The 17,577-nt window shown below is 38.2% G+C and overlaps 1 protein-coding gene across 1 annotated transcript; it reads right to left on the bottom strand.

The window, feature by feature from the left end:
* Window positions 1-214: 214 nt before the first annotated feature.
* On the bottom strand, window positions 215-8,418 carry bmp2b (bone morphogenetic protein 2b). Its single transcript, XM_038286093.1, has 3 exons — window positions 7,992-8,418; window positions 6,807-7,174; window positions 215-4,022 (listed from the first exon to the last, which is right to left on the bottom strand). The coding sequence occupies exons 2-3, from the start codon at window positions 7,159-7,161 to the stop codon at window positions 3,136-3,138; spliced, it is 1,242 nt and encodes a 413-aa protein (XP_038142021.1). The 5' UTR covers window positions 7,162-7,174; window positions 7,992-8,418; the 3' UTR covers window positions 215-3,135.
* Between the last annotated feature and the right edge of the window lie 9,159 nt (window positions 8,419-17,577).

Raw genomic sequence — 17,577 nt, forward strand, 5'->3', positions numbered from 1 at the left:
TTAAACTTTTTCACATTTTCTCCTGTTACAGCTGTCAGTTTTAATGGATTATTTCAGGACTTAAAAGGGTAAATAAAAACGCATATCAAAAGCGAATGGAAAGGATGTATGCTTTTCACCATTTTAATAAAAAAAATATAACTCTGAAAGATAACATACATGTTTAATCAGTTTTATTTAGTCTAAAACACGTAAAAAATACAGTGAAACCAAATTCCTCCAGAAATGATTTATTTATTAATCTATTCCACTCATGTGTGATTCAATCTCTAAATTACAGCTGTAGCCGAGTTTTTTAAAGGAACATAAATGGACTAAGAGGCCCATGTGCACATCAAATCTAAAGGGGTTGGGTTAAACAATATCCTAAAACTTTAATAATATTCATTACCAGGACATTGCTGTTTACCTAAACCGTCAAGCTAGACCAGGAAAGCATTAATCAGAGAAGCTGCTTGAAGGCCACTGTTAACGACGGATGAGCTGCAGGGATCCACGCCTCAGGAGGGAGAATTTGTTGAAAGTTTGTTGCAAACATTAATAAAATTAAAACTATGAAAGAAAGCCGATAGGAAACCCATGTTGCTATATTCAGTGTGAGGGACACAAGAAAATATAATGAATGTGGTCCTTTAGTCAGATGAGACTTTTTGCCCCACATGTAATATGGTATATGCAACAGAATGACACTGCAAATCACCCAAAAGACAAAACCTGCTTAATAAAACGTAGTGGTGGCAGCAATATGGTGGCAGGCAGTCTTGTCTTCAGCTGGGTTAGAAAATATGGTCTGAACCGATGAGGAGATAGGTAAAACTGAATGCAGGAAGATGCTATAAGATCAACTTTCTGAACTGTGTATGGGCAGAGTTTCATCTTCCACAAGGAAAACCGCCCTAAAGATGAAGCCTGTTGTAGTTTAAGGGTAGGTTTGAATTGTTTAATTTAAGCCCAGCTCAAATTTAGTTCTAACTAGACTTGAAATCTAATTTTGTGTGCTCTCCTTTCAGTATGACCGAACTTGATATTGAGAAAATACTGTATTTTAATGTTTTCATTCCCATACCTGTCTAAGAGATGTTTTGATTAGAACATGGTTCTTCAAAATAATGGCTTAGGAGCTGTGAATGTTAACACAGAGCACGCCTTTTAAATCTTTAGTTGTATAACAATTTGAAAATCATCTATCATTTTCCTATGGCTTTATGGCCATGCACTATTTTGTGTGTCTCTCTCAACAAATCCAGGTAAAATCCATTAAGGTCTGTGATTTTAACGAAACAGAAATTCAATAGGCATTTCTTATTTGGGGAAACATGAGCTGATATAAACTTTGCAACTTTAACTGCTGTTTTAGAGTTTTTATTGTTCCTAGGTGAAGCATCAGAGCTGCTTTCTAACGTTTTAATTTGTCTCCCACGAAAGTAACAAGCGTATCTTTGTTTGATGCACATTTGTTTTTTAAGAGAAAAAGCCCAGCAGGAAATCCTTGAATAGATGATTGAAAAAACAACCACGCTGGTTTTCCATGCAAGCATATATGCATGTGTCTGAGATTGAAAACCAACATTCCACGGTCCCAATGTGCACTCACATTAAAACATTCTATTTAAAGTATTTTGAGCTGTGCTGTGATCCCTCAAAACCCTTTCTAATGCAAACACAGCAGCGAGAGCATTTATTCTTAACCCCGCAAGACTCTTTTGAGTTTCTCTTTTGTCTCTTATTATCTGATCTGATGTTATGATAAAACAAGGTGATCTCCTCTGTGATGTTTGGAGTGGGTTTGGACCAGTTCTCTTTCATTTAGATTGTATATACCTTTTTTGTGTGTATCCAATATTTTAAGAGAAAGTTAGGATTCTGCTTTATATTCTAAGATACTTCATATAAGGCATGAGTTTCCTGTTCTTTCAGTGAATTATATGCTTCAGCTGTGTCGCTTGTGAAGTAATACTATATTTCTCTTAAAGCTTGATGAATAAATAAATAAATAAAAACTCAGAATTTAAACATGCTAAAGGAAGAAAGACAGAGATTTTGGTGTTATTTGTCTGATTATCTGCTGCATACATATTCATGGACGAATTAATATTCCAATGTTTTCTATTAACTATTTGTTGTTGTAGAGATGTTTATTTTTACCTGAACAAAAAAAAAAAAAGAAACCAAGGGGTGCCTAATGTCCTTTTTTCATGATCGTAGTCAGGTGTAGATATCTGTTTATTCTAGTAAATTAAATTCATTGTAAAGTTTTTTTCTTGGTACAGATTAGTTGGTGTCCCCAGCTACCAAAGTGTGCAGCTTTTCAGTGTCAGTTCTTGTTGTAAATAAACCCATCCAAGCTTGCACAGAAGCGCTGCAGTTCCACTCTTTCTCCTCTGATAATATTGGTTTGGGGAAGAATAAACATGAGAGCTCGCTCTTGGAAGATTGTTCCCAGGAATCTTTGCAGTGACATGTAATGTATGAAAACACACTTGGCTGTTTTTCTAATCCTCCCTTGGGAGTCTATTACATTTGTGGGCATGAAAATTGTTGTGTGACCCGGCTCTACATTGCAGCTTGTTACACCAGTGATCTTTGCTTTCGGTTTCCAATTACATTTACCCAAATATTTCATTGCTTTAGTTGCAAATAGTGCAGTGTTATATTCTTTGTAGTCAGCACTTAAACCCATCTTTACACCAACCACACGTCTTCACGCTCTTTCCAGGCCCCCTCCCAGATACAGCTGGTGCTGATCTTAGAAAACGGGACTAATTGTATGTTTTTATGATAAATACACATTATTTATTTACAAATAGAGTGGTTATAATAGTAATAAATACAATATAAACATCTCAGCATTATACTTCATGTGGTATTGCACCCATTTCATTACGTACAACAGAAATGCTTTTTTAGAACCAGTTAAGGAATATTCCTTTGATTAAAACATTTATTTTCCCAACTTTATGTAGACATAAATATATTTATATATAAACTTTAAGGACTCGCACTCAATATCTCTATTTTCTGTTTCTTTCATATAAATAAATGTCTTCATTGAGAAACTGGGTGTCCATAGTAAAGTTTATTCACTTTGTCTTTCTCTGGTGTCCACTTTCACTTTAAGTTCACCCAATCCATTTTTCATCGACAGCCACAGCCCTCCACCACCATATCCTGGTAATTTTTCAGAATCACCTTCTCATATTCGTCCAGGTAAAGCAGCGAAATGGCACTGAGTTCTGTGGGCACACAACAGGCTCTGGGGATGCTTGGGTTGACGGAGTTGACAAGAGTCTGCACAATGGCATGATTTGTTGCATTAAGGTGGTCAGGTAATGGAAAGGGGCATTCCCCCTGGCAGTAATAGGCATGGTAGCCAGCAGGTGCCACTATCCACTCGTTCCATTGCACGTCGCTAAAGTCTACATACAGGGTATGCCTTTTGCAGCTCGCCTTGTGCTGATGCTTCCTGCGCTGTTTCCGGAGTGCTTGCCTTTTTTGCCGTGTATGGAGTACTGAATCCCCATGGCCGTCGTGACCGTACGTTACCAGCAAGGGTCGGGCCTGTGGCCATGAGTCCTGGTCCTGATGGAGGGACCGGCTCACCCTGACATGCTTGTTTCGTCTCTGGGAATGCTCTGAGTCCATCTCCTCATGCTCTGGGTGAAGCACCTCCACCATAAAGCCATGATTGGGGCCTTGCCCTGATGTCCATTGAGAAACAGCAGGACTCACATCAAAACTCTCCCAGCGACTCAAAGAGTCCTGAACCAGCCGGGTATCCAGCAGACGGACCAGAGGTTCTGTGCTGTTAGAGCCTACTGGAACTCCGAAGATTTCATAAATGTTGATACGATGGAGGCCTCCAGCTAGAGCGCTGCTGTTCGGGGGTGCAGCTCCAATGACCTGATCCCTGTAAATGCGGAGCTCTGCAGAAGTTATCAGCTCTTCTTTAGGGATTGAAGTGAGGTTGAAGTAGAATTGCTGGGTTGTTTTGCCTTTCAGGCTGGCCAGGGCCTCCATTGATTCTAGAGAAAACAACATAGACAGCCACAGTGTAAGATGATGCAACCAAAAGATTGATCGAACAAGTTAACACGCATAGTTAAAGAAGGACTGGCATGGAAACAGTTGCTTTGTTAATGTTCCAAATATGAACCGATTAGCATCTTATCTTTTTATCAGTACATTCAGCAGAACTGCCTAGTGACTGAACAGGGTGGGTGGAGGCCACTGTCAAGAAGGTAAAACATATTGTTTTTTCAATTTTAATCACAGGCAAATGATAATTGCGATGTAAAACAATCATTAGGGTGAGGCTCTTGAAATCATCAGGTTAAATATCAAAGAATAAATGCAGTGCGCTCTCAACTTCTGATAAGATCAGAGAGATTAGTAAGCCTGCATTCATACTGCTTATTTGCACAAAAAGTTGACATCTGTTTAAAATTTCCTTCTGTCAAACCATTAACTATAATCAAATCTGTTTAAAGCTCATATTCTGAAATAAATATAAAAAGTATTAAAGAAATGCCAAGGGGGACGACATAATCGCACAAATACTGCCAGTTCCTTGCAAATTTACTCTAGGACATTACTAGATAATTATTTTTGCTCTGGAGAGGAACTTATAAACAAATTCTTCATAATTCTTTATTTTATAATTTTTATCTCTACTCTTACTATGCTGGGGCATACAAAGGTGACACACGTGTTGCATTTAATCGTTATTCCCTTCCATAGAATTTGGTAAATGATAGAAGTGTCAGTAAAAGCTACAATTTTCTTTTTGGCAGCCCAGCTTTGAACTCTTACTTTATGAAGATCACAGAAGATGTATAGGCCATCATTTTAATCTGTTTGGTGTGGCAAAGTAAACTAAAACCTTAAAACTATTAGCTTTTCAAAGGAGGCATTTAGGAAATTCCACCATCTCATCCTAAACCTCCCTCCAGAGGCACAAAGACCTCAATTAGACTCATCACTTCTTATTTGATGTGGGAAAGCCCCCTGTGTCTCATTCCCTCTCTTTGGTCCCGAACCTGCTCTTCCTTTCCTTTATCAGCACCCCAAATCCCATTTTCTCTCTGTTCTCTTAGCCTCCAAATCCTCTTTCCTTGCTGTCTACTCCTTTGTCACTGTTTTTTTCTGTTTTGTTCTGCAACAGTGTTTTTCAATCTCTCTAAGACTGCTTTGTGAACATGCTCAGGCTTGTCAGAAAGGTTTGAACCACAGAAATGAGTGCATCGGCATTCCTAATTTCTTTTTGAGCTTTATGCCAAAATAAGAGATAAAGGCTAATGTCAGGTCATTCATCTAAAATCTGTAACTAGCCGCCGCCTCCCTTGTAAAAAGTGGAAATGCCTCTATTCACTGATAGCATTAGACCTGATTATTCAAGAGAAATCAAAAACAAATGACAGATATGATGTGTTCAGATATGAGATTCAGATTGCTCGGTTGTGTTGCATTAATCTCTGTTCACAGATATTTACACTACAAAACGCTCAGTACAATGTCACTGACTTATTTCAAGAACTCTAAGAACCATGCAGCTCCATAAGCACAGGCTAAAGAGCCACTGGGAGCATGTTTAAATACAGTCTAAACACATTTGTAATGGCCAGTGGTGTCAAGGTGTGTTTGCTGAGAGCAGATGTTTCCACAAGCCGGCTGGGAGCAGTCACTCAGTCCTGCAGCTCAGGCCAGGGTTGTTTGTAGTGTGTCAGTTTAGCCACTTGGTGTCATTGCACTAGGGCTTTGGAGAGCACCCAAGCAACCACTCAACCACCCCTCTGACTCACCCCTGATGGAAACTTCTCCAGTCAAACACAGGACTCTGTATGAGGACTCTATGTAGGGCCCCAATGGACTTAGTAACATGTATGCTGTAAAAACAGCTACTTGAATCATAGGAAGTGGAATAGTGGCTACAAAGCTGCAATAAGCTTTAGTTGAAATTAAATATATTAAATATACAATATGTGATGACATATAAAATAATGTCTATGTTCTAAAGTAGGCTAATCTGGATGTGTTGAAATAATCAACTTTAGTGAATATGTGTAGTCTATGTCCTATTCTATAATTTTCATCTATTTTAATCTGGAGCTAAACTGAAAAACTGACTCAAACAAACCACCACGTGTCCTCTAGACTGTGAGAGCAGCTATGGTGATACAGGAACGTGCGTAATTGCGCACATCGTAGAGAGAGAGGGACAGACGGATGATTTGGAAAGAAAGGGGAAGGAACCCCTCCTTCCCACAGTTACAAACAAATCATTTCAGTCTTTTTAAAAAATGAGTCAGTCTGACATGACTGTGCCCCAGCTCGTGCTACTATAATGCCTGTTTTTTTGTTTTGTTTTTTTAAGTTACAGGGTTCTGTCTATTACCTGCGCTAAAGGCACACCGCCCTTTATCCCGCTCCCGCAGTGCGTGTCTGGAAAAACTGTTTTCACAGCCCGCGCAAACACCATCAATTATTAAGAAACAAATTACCCCAGGGATAGCGCTGGCCCTTAATGTTTCTGAAGCCTGTGACAGCTGCTAGAGGCGTGTTTGCTTTACTGTTGCATCACTGCATAAAAGAGAGTTAGTTCAATTGTGCGTGAGATTCTTGTTTATGAATCGAGTCGCTTTACATTTTTTTAGAGTTACAAATAATAGATGCGAGCTGCGCGTAAATGAGTAAACCTCTATAAAACAGCGCAGGCTCTGAAGCTCAGCTTGACGCACTGAGTCATGTTTAAATATGGGTTAGGGCTGTCTGAGAGAGCTGACAGGTGGAGGTATGTCAGTAATACGTACCTTCATGGTGAAAGCTTCTAATTGTGTTGGCCTTGCTGGCGGCCCTCTCTGCGTGCTTCCCCATACTCTTGGTCCGTTTAGTGCTGTGGTCTCCGTTCGCAGAGTGCATGTGGTAAAGGTCCACCATGTACTGGGGTACCACGGCGTTTTTGCTGGGGGTCGGTCTGCGGCCCAAGCCGAACATTTTGAGAAGCCGAAGCTCAAACTCGTTGAGGAAGCTCTCCGACCGCTCCGGGCTCTGCTTCCCAGATTCGCTGAACTTCCTTCGGCCAACCTCCGGGATGAGTCCCGCAGCACCTTCCAGCAGCACCTGAGCGAGCAGCAGTACCATGAGAGAGCGGACCACGGCGACCATGATCAGTCAGTCCCTGTGGGAAAACAGTTGGTCTCTGTCAGTGCGCTTCCAAGGAACTATTGACATGCAGGTAGTCATATTAGGGGGCCTCCCAAACACTTTGTAATCCCCCCCCTCCATACAGCTGGGATAGGAAACACCTCTTCACTTTGAAGTTTAACAGGCAAACTCACAATACTGGCCCCCTGACAGAAGTCTGGCCATTACTCGGAACTCATTCATAAAATTATACAGACGTAAAAATTAATAACAGGTGGATCAAAAAAAAAAAAAAAAGAAAAAGAAAAGAAAAAAAATCAAAGCAATTTACAGAGGAAGACTGCAGACATAAGAGATAAGAAACTAGGTTTGAGGGATATGAAAAGAAAAAAGAAACGTGCGGAACTAAAGATCACAAGCAGTATCAGAGAGAAGAAAAGAGATTACAATTTGCACAGCAGCAGCAGCAGCAGCATTACAGTCAGACGGTTCTGTTTGCAAAGGCTTTGACGGCCATGTAATCATAATGGATAGAGTCACTTAAAGAGGCTTGCAGGTGTTGGAGCTGACGTGCGTGCCAGAGCCAGATGTAACCCAGCAAAACACGTCAAAACCTAAAGCGGGGTCATTTTCACATATTTGTCCATTAATTTTCACTTTACTTTTCATTACCATTAGATAAAACTTTTTTTTAACATTTACGCACGCAAACTTTTGTCATTTTTTGAAAGAAGGGAGCAAACTACACATTGTAAAGATAACTTTTTTGGCCAAAGACATATTTTATCACTACTTGATGTTTGTTTGTTTTTTTCTGGATAGTTTAACAAATTCAACAATTAACTCTTTACCTGGCGAGAAAGCGCTGTGTCCGGTCGTCGTTCCACCTTTAAGCTGTGATAAATTCCACATTAATTCGTGTTTAATCCACTCTGCTTCTCCTTGGGGGACCAAAGACAGCCCATGTCGTTCTCCGATTGCCTTTCGCTCATATTCTCGCCAGCTGCGAGTTGACTTATTTCTTGGTCAGTGTATAGGGAGGGAGAAAAAAATAATAACAGACTATGTTAAATCTATGAGGAAACTGCTGCGCGCTGGCATAATCGAGAAAAGTGTGAAGAATCTTGTCTGCACATCCTAAAATAGAGTTAAAAACTCGTTGGAGTCAAAAAATTGAGCTGCGCTGAAAGTTGGAGAGAGACGCGCACTGGAGTGTCAGCCCTCTGGAAGTGGGGGAGAGTTGCGCACCGGAGCGCTTCTATTGATTGGTGCCTTCTCTTCTTCCAGCGACTCTTTTTGTCTGCAATGATGTCACACATTAGATCTGAGCTCCCACCTTCTTTTTAAAAGCGAGACCCTCTCAGCATCAGTGTTTTGAAGTTTTTTTTAATGATGGAAACAGCAGTGAAGGAAAATAAACTTAACAAACAAAACAAGCAAAAACAACGCAACAGAAAGCTTTCATAATAAGTTGCTAAAATTTTGAAAGTCTTTTTCACCCTTTAACATCTGTTAACTTTTCCCTTTAAAATGCCTCTGCAACATAATCTTAAAGGTTTCCTAATTTAATTAGGTAAACTCATATATATTCTTATTTTATAAAACTGTCTCTTGATCCGCAATGTGAAACAAGGCTTGTTATTAAGTTTGACTAATGTCAACCTTAAAAACACAATGAGGATTTGCCAGGGGTGTCTCCAAAGGTTTTTGGAGTTATTGTATAGTTATTGAAGCATGATTTTACTCCAGAATGGGTTGTATATGCATATAAAAACGCCCCACATTGTAGTATAGTTTATAGTTTCCTACGTGTGTATAATTTAAGGACATATACAGGAAAGAGGGATAGGATTACAAAAAATGGTTTTGTACAATATAGATTGAAAGCTAATTTATACAATTCAATATTTATACTTATCAAAGCTTCCTTTTCCTCCTCTAAAATTAAAGTTTATCAGAATATTGCACTTATAAGTCTATATAATCAAGAGGGCAGCAAATTCAAAGGAATAACCAATATGTCTGTGCTGTCTTTGTGGTTTTTAGCTGAAATGAAAATCATCCTCTTTCTCTTGGCTTATCTGCATGCCCATGTGCAGCATATGGATGATTTTACATATTTGCTCCTCCTTTGATTTTTTTCTGTTTGTTTTTGTTGTTGTTGTTGACTTTTTCAGTAACCACTCGTAGAGACTTGCTAAGGAAGTGTCCTAAACTAAACTTAGCAAGTGGCTAGTTCTAAAAAGGCTGATTGCACTCATTGCAAAACTCATGCTACTCTTTCTAATAGTTATAAATGCTATTATAAAATGTAAAAGAGGAGGTAGAACATCAACTTTTTAATCACAGAAAGATTTGCTGGTGACTGGAATCAACCCATTTTAAACTCAAATAGTAGGTAATGATAACCATGCTAATAACAAAAAAAAAAAAAAGCAAAAAAAAAAAAAAAAGAACATACCTAATGCTAACATAAGATGCAGAAGATTGCTCAGCCTTTTGATAAATGTTTTTTTATTTCGATGAAATTCATTTTAATTGCTGAGCTGTGTAATATGCACACAGTGTGACATCACCTCTGGGAGTATATAATCGCCATTCATTTTAGAGCAACTGCTTTAAAGTTGAAATTAATAAACACTATAACACCATAGTAAGATGGATACTGTGAATATCTTAATGCATGGTGGAAGTCTACATTTTGAATACAACAACCAAAGAAGCTAAATTTTAGATAGCTATAATCTTTCCTGTAAGATGTCAATAAGATATGCAGATTATTTTTTTAGTTGTTTGTTTTTTTCAATTAAGTAGAAAATCCAAATGTTTTTGTTGATTCTAGGTGTTCCAGAAAGAAACAACTAATATTTAGGGACTGTTTTTAGAAGTCAGTTTTACTTCAGAATTTGATCCTAAAAAAAGTAAATTTAATAAGTATCTAGAAAGTAGAAAATACATTGTTCTCAACCTTCCGTTAAAGTTAAGATGCGTTTCATGTCATCTGCATAAGAAAAGGCTTCATTGATTACCTCCAGTCACATCCATTATCAAAAGATAGCTGTAGATTTAATCCCGCAGAAATCACCTGATATCATTGTCTTGTGACAGCTCAATTACTTTATATGAGGGATAATCCCAGATCATCCACTTACAAATGAAAATACAGAAAGGTTCTTGGATGCATGCCATTACCAGTATCACTGTGTTCATTGTGCTTTTTCTTAACTATCCACAAAAACGAACCTCAGTACTTTTATAGGTTGAGTTAATCTGTTTCCCCAGGTTTCTAGTTTGTTTTCCTTTCCAGCACAGTAAAAAAAAGTTATTTATAATAAAGTATATGTATAATCTGCTCTTTCTTTTTCCATTTAACCTAATTTAACAACAATTAGTCCATTCATAAAGATTTAGCTCATTGTTTTGTTAATCTGTTGGCAGGTATAGCTGGATCTGCGTTGTTGCCAAAACACCAACCGATGAACCTAGAGCACTAAACCAAACCTAGGTAAAAGCTGCATGGCATTTAGATACTTTAGATTGAAGGATAAGCCAGCAGGCTGTGAGTATCTTTAATTACACAAGTGAGAGGATTAGAAAGAGAAGGATTTATCTGATGCTCTCTCCCTGTTTTTTTTCTTGGTTTGTTAGTTTGTCTTGTTTTAATGAATGACCGTGTGAACATGACATGTGTGAGTGTTGGTTGTTTGGCGTAGCTTGTGTCAGGCCCGCTCTGAGGAATGTGCTGAAGGACTTGATCAGAGTGGCTGAGAGGATCATGCGGTTCTGATACTGTAATAATCATTGTTTTTTCAGTGAGATACATCATGCTTATCACTTCCCAGCTGCTGATCCAATTACATGCTGATTGAAAGGACAACATGACAGAGTGAAACCCTTGTGGCCAGAGAGGGCAGGTTGAGATACGCTATCAGAGGCATAAATGAACGACTTGTTGAGGGGGGGTTTCTAAAAGGATAAACTGTGACTGGAACATTCTCTGGCATTTGAGCAGCTGTTTACAAACTTTTTCTGTGATATTCCTGGATGCTCTTGCTCCAGACTAGTACTGACATGGTTGGGAATATTACCAACTTTAACAGAAAAAAAAGATAAGGTCATTTCCACACATCATTCTAAAATCAGTTACAGGGCCGTCAAAATTTTCCATAACCCACTGAACTTTTTAGTTGCTTACGTTAAAAACATAGACTTTATTGAACTTCCTTTAACTGTATACCAGAAGAAAAAGCTTATAAATGATGGGATGCATATGTTTTCAACCACCTATACTCTGATACCCAGATATCCAGAACCCCGTTTATTACATAGTCCACGCGTAATTAAGCTATAGGTGAAAATGTAGATTTTCTGCAAGGACCTCAGATTTTAGACAGCTTTAATAGACATCCTGCAAGTCCAAGGAACACACAAAACAGGTCAAGCATACAGTTAATGGTATGTTTAAATGAGGATTTGGCAACAAAATAATTGAGAACCATCTGAGAGAGAACATTTCAACCAATAATCTAAGAACAGAAGGAGCATCTTCCAACTGCAAACCGAACCATTGTCAGCCTCCATAACTGAAAAGAAAGGCTATGGAGATCTAGTATCAGAGAAGAGGTGAACAGGCTTCCTCTTGTGGTAGTTCTGAAAGGGACATCAAGATTCACAACTCAGGTGGGATAATCTTCTGACAGGAAAATCTTTGAGTACTTATTCAATCTGTTCTTTATCATAGATTTGCAAGTACAAAGAAACTTAACAAAAATGTAATATTTAAAGTGTGCTACAAGTAATATAGCAGACACATCAGTCAATGAGATACCTTTCAACATTTATATTGTGTATGCAGCACTCCATGTTGCAGAAATGGCTCTACACATTACCTCAAACCTGATGAAGCAAAACATGAGGATGATCAGACAGAATCACAATCAGACATACTTTTATAATCCCAGAGGGAAATTACTTGATAGCATGGAAGATACATATATAGTGCTAAATGCAGAAAATCTGCTACTCTACACCTCAGACTTAGAGGAGGTTTATCCTCCGGAAGCTCAAGAACATAAAACATACAACCAGACAATTATATGGATAAAACAGAGCAGAGATGTTTGTGTTAAAATAGCCCAGAATCCAGTGGGGGAATCCAGGGCAAGTCTGGAAAATTAATGCTCACAGATCTTTGTCCAGTCTAACTAAGCCGATTGACTGGTGAAGCTGACTATACAGCCAAAGCATGCCACACTTTGTAGCTTTTTTGTTAAAAAACATATAATAAACATTATCTTAGGTAGAACAAACAATCAAAGTATACCAGAATCTATAGTTTGTTAACAGGAAATGTTGAAAGAGGCTATATGAAAAAAACAAAAATCACTCTACATATGTCCATGCAGTACCATTTTATATACCAAGAATAAGAATATTTTTGTACTACATCTTAATTATTTCATTTTATGTAGCTGAGAAACAAGATTACTTTAGGAATACATTTAATTTATTTATTGCGTTGCAATTCTTTTCTTATATTTGGACCTACAGGTGGCTAAAACTGCTTTGGAGCATCTGGACATTCTCCTAACAGTCATTTAGCTATGCACTGTTGTTATCCAACAAACTGATGCTTTTGGCTCAATAATAAGAGCTATAGGGTCAGTCTCAAAGGCCTACAGTCTATACTTAGAAGTGACAAAAAACAAAATTTGTTAAACCTGCAAGCATTAGTCCCAATGTTCATAGTGTCTGTTTTGAGCTCCGTTTTTCTTATTTAGTTATCTGTTTTCCTAAGTGTGATTTTGACATCTGTCATCGTACTTTAACAACCTTCATTATAAACTGGAAAAAAATAATAAGGAAAACTGAGGCGAGTGATGTAATGAAGAGCAGGGAGACACTAGACCTTACATGATGAAGCACACAGAACCCTTTGTAATCACACATTTGTTAATCAAATAAAAATCTGCCCGTTTTTCCGGTACAGTCTGTCCCAAACAGCCTTCACCTTGAGGAATCTGCTACAGTTAACCAGAAGAATAATATACAGTCCAACCACTACCATGTACTAGTGCTTCATCCGATCCATGATTTTCTTTTACGAAAACCCCCTCACGGGAAAACAATGTGCAACACATACAGATATAATAAAAGTATAAAGAATCTATTGTGAGGTTCCCAAAGGTCTCACTAATGAAATTCTGTGCAGCCTGCAAAAATAAAATGGAGCCTCCTCTATACTGATAACCCTGAGTTAAATCAAACTTTAAAAGGTGCCAAACTGATGAAACGAGGATTAAACATGCTATTTTAATTTAGTCTGTATTAAGGCATTAGATACATTTTCAAGAATATTAGTGAACAGCATCCTAAATACTAAGAAATGGAAGTAAACAAAGTACAGCACAACTAAAAAACTAAGAAAACATGACCATGAACTTAAACTGACATGCCAGGTAAATAGGACATTATTTAGAGATGCAGCATAAAGACTATTAGCCATGCACTCACACAGGTTTGCTGCTTTTCTGCAAAAGCAGTATTGGTAGATTGCATGGCATAAAATTTCAGGCTCAGAAGAGAAGGACCCAGTATCCAAGGGGGAAAAAACGGATTTGTCTGAACATTTATTGATAAAAGAAAGAGAGTAACCGGCGTTGGAGTCTATAGCAGGAACCTCTAAGGATGGAGACAACGAGTTAGGGACCACGTCTTTCTGGGAATGAATGATCATGAACGTGCAAGTCACTAAACTGGTCTTATAGTTCAATCCGAGTCCCGAGATAGGGGATGGGTCCAGCTGGCTGGCTGCCAATGTGGCGGTCGCTGCACAGAGAGTCCCAGGTGGTGATGTCGGATGACAGACATGAGGGCAGAACCAAGCAGACAAATGTAGGCAGGATGATCTGGAAGGCGAAGCCAAAACCGATGTCAATGGCATGGTCGGTTGTCATAGCCAGGAGGTCAGAGATACAGTGAGTAGCCGAAGTACAATTGAAGATAGAGTCGGGTCACAGTTCCGAGGGCAGGCAGGCTCAGTGGTTGGGAAACGTTCCAGTCGGTACACAACCAGGCAGAGATCAGGCAGGTAGTCAGATCAGACAGAAATCAGAAGACAGGTCAGGCAAACAGATCAGATGGGAACAGGCAGGCTCAGAGGTCGAGAGGCAGAACAGGTCAGGATCAGGTAGTCAGAAGACAAGAATGCTGGAATAAGTCTCATGAAAGATTTGAAATAATCTGGCACTGATGACTTGTCTGAAGGCTGGTTTTAAAGTGATTAATTTAGGTGGATCAGATGAGTGGGTAATGAGAACTGGACAGAGCTAAGTACTGTAGGTGTGTGAAATAAGTGATCAGACCAGGCATCAGTGCTGAGATCATGACATTAAAGAACTGATCCTCTGGAAGTGTCAGGGAGGCTGTTTCCATTGTTGTCTGGTAATGCACTCCTTGCTGATTCTAGTCAATGCAAAGCATCAGAGTAAGTACTGAATAAGATAATACTAGATTTGCATTGATATGGATGCCTTAATGCAAAGCATACCCTGGTTTTAAAGGTTTGTTATTTGAAATTGCTCGTAGAAGAATATCTTCATGAATTTGGCTGATAGACGTGTCCGTCTATCTGTCTGTGAAGAGAAGTTCCGGGGCTTGATACCTTGATGAAGCATGCAGCAAATTTCCTTTCCCAAATTTTCCCTCTGAGGAACACAAAGAGATTAGTATTATATTCCTCTTTTGTTTCTTTATTAGGGACAATTTTCTTTGGTTTAGTTAAATGTTATTTGTCTACTGTTTTCAGCAATGTTCAAAAATTAGGGAATGACATTCTTACCTTACTGCTTCAACCAAATTCTAGTGTCTTTTTATACCTGCTGTCACAAGAATAGAATAAAGAACAGTAACAATAGATTCAAAAATAAATGTTGGTGTTTTTCACTTTTATGTTAAAGGTTGCTAGGTAACTTGCAAGGTAAAACAGTGTTTGCAATCTGATAGAGATTCATTTTATCAAAAGTTTTGGTTATAGTAATCTACAGTATCAGGTTTAGTTAGTATAAATAATTAAAAAAAAAAAACTTTTTTTGTAGTTCCTTTATAGAATATAGTAATAGGAAACCACTAAAGTGTGTTTTAGTCAATCATTTATTTAATTTAGGTGTGCCACCCCAACATTTTTAATGGCTTAATGTATTAGCTGAATACATATGCCACAATGCTAATAGTTTCATTTGCAAAAGAAGAAAAAGGTTATTTTATGACAGACGTATTGACTGTTATGTAAAACTTCGTGAACCATTTTTGAACTTTGTCGCTTTTTTACTTGATGACTTAAAGGGGTAAGCATATGTTTCAAAGATTTTTAGTTTCTATTAAAGCAAAATAATTCTTCATTGGACTATTGTGCCCCCATATGTGGACATTTCTTTGTATGTCACAGTGTGCTTTGTGAAATTTTACATGTTGAGGTAAATGTAGAGAGTGAAGACCTCTCTTGTCATCACATACATTCCACGAGTCAGTGGCCTGACAAAGCCCTGAGATGACACTGCAGATCTAACTATTAGCCTTTCACCTGCTGTTAACAGTTGCTTGGCCAGACATAAGGGCTACATTCCTGTACCTTGATCCAAATGCAGTCTTAACACACTGTAACATGTATTCACAAAGATAATCTTCAGAGAAATAACTGGAAATCAAGATACATTTCTTGTCTTGGCTCACTCCTTATTCAGCTACTAAGCAAACATGCCTTTTTAATTTAGAAACCAATAAAATCTTCATCAATCCACATGTGTTTGACAGCAGAAGCACGACTGCTGGACTGAGCTGAGCACGTGCGCACATGGTGCATGAAAGAGATTGTGGCCAAACGGGACACATTTCTTATAGGTTTGTCCCAAAATGGAAACCCACCAAGGTCAAAGATGGGTAACAAGAAAGCCAGAGTCAATATTTATGGATACTGAACATGTGGCACACTTCTCTACCCACTAATTTAAGCAACAAGTCCACCTCCAGATTATATGGGCTCTTAGAGATCACAAGAGAGGGTCTAAACCTTGCTGGTATGGTTGAGAGCTGCGCTGAGGTTGGTCGCTGACGAGAAGCTGTGAATAATTTAGCAAATTGGCTCAGTGTTTATTTGTTTATGTTTCAATTTTTGGTGTAAATAAGGGACAGTGTAGCTTTGATCAGACAGCCTGTGTGCCTCCTTTATCCAGAGATAACATTTGTAATTATCAGTGTTACTAGTGTAGTGGTAATCATAAATTATTGTGTGATGTTTATTTTAGATCATTCTAGAAACATTCGCTTTCATGTTTTCTTTCCTAAAATTAGATATTGCTACAATGTCTTTTTTTACATTTTTTTCTGACTGTCAAATTGTAACAAGTCATAGCAATTGAAGCAAACTTCTATAATTTATTAGCTTACCAAATAAATCTCTAGTTAGGAGGTTAATTTGGATTAAATGCTTTCACCTAAATTTCAAACAGATGAAAAGCTTGAATACAGGAATCTGTCCTTTGAATCCTGCCCCACTCATAAAGGGACCACGTTTCACTCAATTATACCTCTGCATGATTAGAAGCTTGGACTGTGTAAACAACAAACGTCAAGATTTACATTTTACCACAGAAGCACAAGCAGCTGTTTACGGGCTACGGAAGGAGGGAAAGCACTGCGGAAGTATCCATACATGAGACAGGATTAAGGTCTGATGCTGCCAGCGAAGATGTTTTCAATTAATAGTTGTTTATGCAGCTCTAATGCAACACCTGGTTGGAGACCTAAATAGCTTTTTAACCTCCCACTGCTGGTTCTTTTTGGTTTTATATGTTTCATGTTAATATGAGCTTGCATTTTAGTTAAACTGTGGTTTAAAATAAAACTGACTCATTTGCAATTTGATGCCCTATAAATGTTCAGGAAGCCAAAATGACGCACAGAAACATAGTGATTGAAGCCTTGTGACCTTCACAGTTAAACAGAACTTGACAGCCCTTTTTAATCACATGTCATCTAAGATGAAAGAGCAGCAGTCTTCATGTGCTTCATCTGGGGTGTGAATCCAGCCATAAGTAATATCACGTAGTGTGGCTTCATCTGTTCTTCACTTTAACAAAAAAACAAAACAACTTTTAGCTGCACAATAAGAGATTAGGGTTATGGATGACGTTGGATGTTGTTTCTATGCGAGATATGGTGAAGGTTACATAAGTAAAACATTTCATATCTTACAGAGGAAGGTCAGAGCATGAACTGCTAAATTTATATGGTTAATCGTTACTTTTTTAACATCTAAAAATGCAAGATATTTTTGTCATACAAAAATATGCATATAAACATGTAAAGTTGTCTGACTTTCCTTTAATAAACATCATTGCTGAATACTAACAGCTCTTGAACATCAGACCAAATTCCTTT

Source organism: Cyprinodon tularosa, unplaced genomic scaffold (assembly GCF_016077235.1).
Source record: "Cyprinodon tularosa strain WSP-4 unplaced genomic scaffold, ASM1607723v1 ctg22, whole genome shotgun sequence".
Taxonomy (NCBI): domain Eukaryota; kingdom Metazoa; phylum Chordata; class Actinopteri; order Cyprinodontiformes; family Cyprinodontidae; genus Cyprinodon; species Cyprinodon tularosa.